Source organism: Acromyrmex echinatior, unplaced genomic scaffold, assembly GCF_024713525.1.
Source record: "Acromyrmex echinatior isolate Ae372 unplaced genomic scaffold, ASM2471352v2 Scaffold36, whole genome shotgun sequence".
Classification (NCBI taxonomy): domain Eukaryota; kingdom Metazoa; phylum Arthropoda; class Insecta; order Hymenoptera; family Formicidae; genus Acromyrmex; species Acromyrmex echinatior.
The window spans coordinates 111,226-119,181 of NW_028259069.1; the positions used below are offsets into that span (position 1 = coordinate 111,226).

Consider the following 7,956-nt stretch of genomic DNA (forward strand, 5'->3'; position numbering starts at 1 on the left):
AAAAGAATTCAAGCGATGCGATAAACCACTCTCTAACGACACGTATAAACAAAACGAAGTATTAGTTATATTTAAGGATGACACTGGAGCAATTACGAGGATGAACGATTTTAATAAACCCATACTGCCGACATATTTGCACTCTCAAATTAAAAGCGTCGAAGATTATTGCGAAGCACCAATTTATTCTATCACCAAAGAAACTTTAAACAATACGCTATCAGAATTATTAAAAGAAAATACTCGCCTCTTGCATCTCCCAGAACACTATAATGAAATCTGGGATATCATATTAGAATTCTACGATATTTTTACCTTACCAGGAGATCCTCTCCCACTCACTGATTTAATGCAACATGAAATCAAAACCCATGACGAAAATCCCATCCATATTAAACAATACCGTTATCCTCCGATACACCAAGAAGAAATAAAAAGACAAATTAAAGACATGCTTGCAAAAGGAATCATTCAAGAATCAGATTCACCTTATAATTCCCCTTTGTGGATCGTGCCCAAAAAGCAAGATGCTTCGGGCAAAAATAAATGGAAACTAGTAATTGATTACCGAAAACTTAATGAAAAAACCATCCAAGATGCCTATCCTCTTCCGAATATTGATGAAATTCTCGATCAATTGGGCAACGCGCGCTATTTTTCCGCTTTTGATCTGGCATCGGGCTTCCATCAGATCGGAATGAATCCAAAAGACGTTCCAAAAACGGCCTTCTCTACACCAAACGGACATTATGAGTACACCCGTATGCCTTTTGCTCTAAAGAATGCGCCTCCTACCTTCCAAAGAATGATGAATAAAGGATTAAAAGGATTGATAGGTAATAATTGTTTTGTTTACATTGACGACATAATAGTTTACGGAAAAACGATCGAAGAGCACAAAAAAATTTAAGAATCTTATTCGAAAGACTTAGACAAGTAGGATTGAAACTCCAACCAGATAAATGCGAATATCTCAGACCTGAACTTGAATACCTAGGACACGTCATTTCCGAACACGGTATACAGCCTAATCCTGATCGGATCGAAAAGGTCAGAACTTATCCAATTCCAAAAACTCCTAAGGAGATAAAACAATTCCTTGGACTTGTCGGTTATTATCGCAAGTTCATCAAAGATTTTTCCAAAGTAGCAAAACCTTTGACACGCCTCTTACAAAAATCCTCAATCTTCCAATGGACGAGTGAACAACAACATTCATTCAACTCTCTGAAATCAAAATTGACGTCACAACCAGTATTATCATATCCTGACTGGAATAGACCCTTCGTTTTGACCACTGACGCATCAAACGAAGCTATCGGTGCTATACTATCCCAAGGGACAATAGGCAAAGATAAGCCACTGGCTTTCGCCTCCAGGACTCTTAATAAAGCCGAAACCCGATATAATACGACGGAGAAAGAATTACTCGCAATCGTATGGGCCACTAAACATTTCAGACAATATGTATATGAAAGAAAATTCACTATCGTAACAGATCACAAACCTTTAATATGGCTCATGAACGTTAAAGATCCTAATTCGAGATTAATGAGATGGAGATTAAAGTTAGAAGAATTTGATTACGAAGTAATTTATAAATCCGGGAAAACTAACACTAACGCTGACGCACTCTCAAGAATTCCGGTCAATGCAATTGATTCCTTCGTATCGGACGAAGAAATAAGAAAAATGCTTTCAGAGATTACGGGAATTAAGAAAGAAATTAAAATTGCCTTTAGTCAAGATCCGGTTCCGGACTGGATAAATATCGATCCGAAATTCGCCTCCACAATAAACCTTCGAAATTTAATCTTACCGATTCTTCAGGATACGAATACTAATCCTGATGAATGGACATTATACTTCGTAGGACCGGTAAACTCTAAAATTCAAGACTCAATTGACGAGCTAATCGACACGTACGACTTACAGTCTAGAACGAAAATTATAATAGAAGAACGACCGCCTCAATGGTTTAAAGAAAAATTTCCAATACCAATACTTACGGACGAATTCCTACCCAAGGGAAATCCTAAATTACAAAAGCACCCATCACCTCCTTCTTCCATTCCCTCATTCTCGAAACCAAGTATTAACAAACACATAATAATAAGAAACCAGGTTGGTAGGCAGACCAACAAAACTACTTTTATGAAACTCCTCCTGAGATCACGAGAGGAAAACGAAATATACATATCACCTCATGCCACTCACAGACAAATGAGTATTAGATTGCATGACTTTCTAACCGAGGACGATCATCATGTTAACGTAGTACATGACCAGAAAGAGATCAATAAATTAATTTCGGTAATTGACGAATATTATCTCGGAGATAAATTATGTATTCACGTTTCCCAATATCTCACAGAAATAACGAACAAAATGGAAATTATATCAGACGCTCATTCTGGTATATTAGGCGGACATTACTCCGTCGAAAAAACACTTCAAAAAATCAGACAAAAGTATAATTGGCCTAACATAACTATCGATGTTAAAGAATTCATTGATAAATGTGAAAAATGTCAGTACAATAAACCTGGTGCACAGAAACCTTATCTCTACGCCTCTCCCGACATTCCTCGAATGCCCAACGAAAAGATATCCATTGATATCATGGGGCCTTTCGAAGTTACAAATAAAGGAAACCGATATATCCTTGTCACTCAAGATTACCTTACTCGATATATCCTAGTAGAACCGCTTATAGATAAATCGACTGCAGCAATTATTAGGGCACTATGGTGCTCCTGGCTGAGATACTTCGATAAACCTAAGGAGATACTATCCAATAACGCCCTTGAATTCACGTCTAATGAATTTAAAACGCGATAGGCTTAACATTAAACACGTACTTACCTCGGTATATCACCCGCAGTCTAATGGGAAAAACGAGAGGTCGCATTTAATACTTGCCGAATATATAAGGCATTATATTAAAGAACAAGAGCAATGGGATAGTATTCTGCCCCAGGCTATGCTCACTTATAATTGCACAATTAATAAAAACACAGGTTATACACCTTACGAATTACAATTCGGGAGAGAGCCCAATCACATCTTCAGTGAAGAAGATGAGCGATTGACTCTCCAAAATCAAATCGAAAACTTGCATATTCAACATGAAAATAAGTTGGAAGAAGCGCGCAGGAGCATACGCGACTATCAAAATTCCAACCTTCCTATCAAAACTTATACGCCGATAGAAAATAATGACTTGGTGCTCGTAAGAAACTTCAACGCCAAATCGTTTGAGGCACGGTGGAAAGGTCCTTTCCCTGTTGTCCGACACGATAAACACATAACTTACCACGTTAGGGAAAACGGTGAAATTAAACAATACCATCGAAGTGATATAAAATCATTTATTCCAGGCGATGGATTATCTGAAATGGATCGTCCCGATACTTCTCCTTTTGATACTTCAGGGTCATCCTATTAACAGAGCAGAAAAATATTCAATTACTCAACTAGACAACGATGAAGTAATTTACCTCGAAACTCTAAGCAAGATAAAATTATATCACGAGCAGTGGAAGATAGTTGTAGGATATAACCTAAACGATTTAGAAGATAATTACCATATACTTAAGAACACATATAAGGAATTATTAAAGACATGTTTTCGAAAGCTTGATAATCAAAACTGGATTTGTTCTTCCAGAAAACGAATTATAAAGCGAATAAATCAATTCGAAGAAATAGCGAATGATTTAGAAAATGTATTGTATCTAGCAGGACTCAGAACAAAAACAAGAACTAAACGCGGTTTATTTGACTTCATAGGTGAAGTAAGTAAAACTCTATTTGGAACTCTGTCCGATTCCGATGCGAACTATTATAACAGCGAATTAGATAAATTATATACCGATCAGAAAAATGTTATCCAGTACGTTAAAAATCAAACTAGTATCATACTTAAAACTTTACATACTAACGAAAAAATTGTCGATGTAACTTCAAACGCGATAAGTCGCATAAACGATCAGTTTAACCGCCTCAGAAACTTGTCTCAGATCATTGAAGCAAATATTTGGATAGATGAATCCTTATTAGATTTAGACGACGAATTAAGAAAATTAATTGATGAAATTAGAAAAGCAGAAGAACTTATTACTAACGGAAGACACGGAACTATCAAGCCATACGTTTTATCACCCAGGGATTTATTCAACGCTTTGAGGCAACATAAACATGTAGATAATTTTCCCGTACCCTTAGAGGAGACGCAATACATTACTCTAATAGATATAAGCGAAATATCGATAGCATTAACAGAAAAACGATTGCTGATTCAATTGATAATTCCGTTAATAGAAGACAAATTCTTAGAACTAACTAAAGTAATATCCCTTCCTAGGCACGGATGGTTAAAACAATCCATAGTAGACACCACTCAAAAACTTATCCTATTAGATCCATTTAGAACTACGTTTATGCCTATTAGCGAATTAGAATTAAGCTCCGCAAAGAAACTCGGAAAATATCAACTATTAAAGCGGACATATCCCGATTATAAAATGGGTATAAAAGATAATTGTCTTACTGAAATAATTACAAAACGCGATACAGAAAAATGTACAACAAAGTATATGCAAATTCAAAATACATTATGGATCCAACTTCATACGAATCAAGATTGGATAGGAATTGCACCTAGAGAAGAAGCTTTGCATATACTCTGTTCCGATAAAACACCTCGAAATGTACGAGTATACCAAAATTTTATACTTCACTTAGAACCAGATTGTACAGCAATTTCCGAAACTGCAACTTTGAAACCCGAAAACTTATTTAAAGACGAAATTGAAATTCACAACACAATTCATTTAATAGATAAAATATCAATCAATAAAACGTTAGAGAAACATCAACTGACTGACATACCAATGGACTTAATAAGAGAAACTTATATTAATCCAGAGCATCTACAAACCTTAGGCAAAACAATAGACGAATTAGATAATTTAGCAGACCGAATATCACAGCATAAAAGAACTATCACTTGGAAGGAAACATTCAAGCATTATCTCCATTTAACCGGATACATAGCCCTTGGCTCTATCCTTTTCATATTCCTCTATAAGATTGGACTATTTTCAAGTATAATTAATTTACTCAAGCAACTACTCAGAAATTGTTACAACCAATGTAGCTTTGGAAATCACGCTCCAACGCAACACGCCCATTATACCGCTTACTCTGCTCAACCCCCAAATCTCGAGTTACAATCCGGCGTATTAAAACGTTTGATTAACTATAAAATTTGATTACACTTCAAATTTCTTTATAAGGGGGAAGGTGTGACCATAGTCCACCAACCTACCTTAGGACTTTGCCACTAAGATAAGAATAGAAGTGAGACTAGATTCTATTGTGACCATAGTCCACCAACCTACCTTAGGACTTTGCCTCTAAAATAAGAATAGAAGTGAGACTAGATTCTATTTAGACTCATTTTCGAACCTTATAATGTGACCATAGTCCACCAACCTACCTTAGGACTTTGCCTCTAAGAATAGAAGTGAGACTTTAGAATAAGATTAGACTCTATTGGAACCTTATAAAAAAAAACCCTCAGACTGCAGAGGCAGTCTTCGATATATTGCGAGAGTAGTTACGTCTCTAAAAATTTTCCAAGTGACAATTGTAAAAAAAAAGAAAAGAGAATACAATAAAGATAATTTTTTATTTTGAAATTGTTATCACAAATCTTACATTGGAAGGCACTCTAGAAGGCCAAAATTGGTTATTGTGATATGTGTTTCTTGTTGCACCCTATAAAGCCAGAATGAGAAAGGTTAGCATCTTTATGTTATTCGTGAAAATATCACTTTTATTTATCATACAAGTGATATGATTAAATTTATTGTTATAACAATAAATTGCGCTTTGCCTAATTATGATCTAATGTCAGAGGCGTTCATCGTGGGCTGACTATTTTTAATTCACTATCAGAGGCGTTAATTGTGAGCTGGCTAGCTATAACAAAATGTCACAGCCATAAATCATATTTTGGCTAGTTATAGACAAATGTCAGAGGCGTTCATCGTGGGCTGACTATTTTTAATTCACTATCAGAGGCGTTAATTGTGAGCTGGCTAGCTATAACAAAATGCCACAGCCGTAAATCGTGCTTTGCTAGTTACAGATAAATGTCAGAGGCGTTTATCGTGGACTGACTATTTTTAATTTACTGGCAGAAGCATTTCGATTATTAAATTTGGTGAAATGTAATTACGGAACCAATTTATAGAATTTTGCGTCTGCAATTAAAGAAATGCAAATAGATGCATTGTCATGATGGAATCAAAAGCTAATTGCTTGACATAACCGAAACAAAGAAACTAACAAAGAAATAAAACTGAATATCAGTAAATAGCTTCTTTGAAACCTTACAACTTTTGTCTGAAGCGTTTTTTCTAAAAACGTTATGTAATAGCCTTAGCACAAGGATGGTCGTAATTGAATCGTAGAACGTGAATCATAGGGCAACGCATTATATTTTGGCGTACTATGCATGCCGATACAAGTTTACATTCCTTTACGATTAGTTATAGTCACCTTTGTATTCAGCTCCTAAATCCGGAGTCTTTTTGGACACCCTATATAATATATATGTTATTCATATATGTATATATATATATATATATATATATACATTACAACATACATTACACAGTCAATATTCACATGCATAATTTTTGTACGATGCTGTACGTTTATGAAATGTATGTAAGTATATCATATTCAAAGTGTTTTAGCAAATATATACTTACAGGTCAATGTACGTTGACTAACAGCAAGTTACAATAAGTATATTTTTACTAAATGAACACTCTGACTGTGGCTTAGATATATTTTCGGATGCAACCATGTATTTGAAATACATGTATACACGTGTAATGTAATAGCACTTTTTCCTTTATTCCCAATGTCATTTTAATTTAGGATGTAACATGTATTGTCAGTAAATACATTGCACATACATATGTAACTATTCCATCTCTTTTTATTATGTTTAATGGGCCTTTTACAATTATAAGTCATAAATTAGCCATAAATAAGAAGTCAAATGCTAAAAATTGGTTGTGATTGATCAATTTTTAGCTTCTGACTTCTGATTTGTAACTAATGTGTTATTGTAGAAGGCCCATAATAAAAAGAGATAGAAGTTATTCATACTTAGCTTTTCATGCAGATATAATATAGACACATTAGTGAATATTAGAATTATATTTTATGTGCATTATGATGTGTACATTATAAAATATATTTCTAATTCATATTCACATACGTGTGTAGCTATTTCATCTCTTTTTTTTACGTGTAACAAAAAGATGTACTGATGTCCTCTTTTTTCTACGTTTAATAAAAAGAGATATGTTTTTTTATGATCAAATATTAGTGATATATGCTTTTATGTTTTCAATATCAGAATATACATACAACTAATATAAATGAAAACTAACGATAGTCAAACGCAGATGATCAGATGTAACATCTTAAAAAAAATAATCAAATTACGAATCCTCTGATAAATCCTCATTTTATGTGTATATATATATATATTATATATATATATATATATATATATATATATATATATATACGCATTATATATATATATATATATGTGCGAGAGCGCACCGCGCGAAAAGATTCGAGTGAGAGACCGGCGCACGGCTGGTATGATGCACGACAGTAAAGAGAACTCAGTTTCTTTGTAAGTTAACAAAGGAATTTTCTTTAATATGCACAATTACAAATTCAACAAATATAATTAATTAAATATCAGATTAACAAAATATTGAATTCGGTCGACTTTTCCAATACAATTTGAAATCACGGTGATGAAAATCTCGGCGATTTTCTCGGCACTTCTCGAAAGATTCGGTTTATAGCGATTTCACTAAACGGTTAGCACGGCGATTTTACGAAGCGAGATTA

The 7,956-nt window shown here is 34.2% G+C and overlaps 1 protein-coding gene across 1 annotated transcript; it reads left to right on the forward strand.

The window, feature by feature from the left end:
- The first annotated feature begins 2,375 nt into the window (after positions 1–2,375).
- Positions 2,376–6,587, forward strand: LOC147906418 (uncharacterized). The gene has a single exon (XM_087416564.1). It carries the CDS (start codon positions 3,384–3,386, stop codon positions 5,274–5,276), a length of 1,893 nt encoding a protein of 630 aa, XP_087272690.1. The 5' UTR covers positions 2,376–3,383; the 3' UTR covers positions 5,277–6,587.
- Positions 6,588–7,956: the final 1,369 nt, after the last annotated feature.

Excerpts from the sequence above, each read along its gene's own strand:
- LOC147906418 (XM_087416564.1), top strand. The coding sequence starts at position 3,384 with ATGGATTATCTGAAATGGATCGTCCCGATACTTCTCCTTTTGATACTT.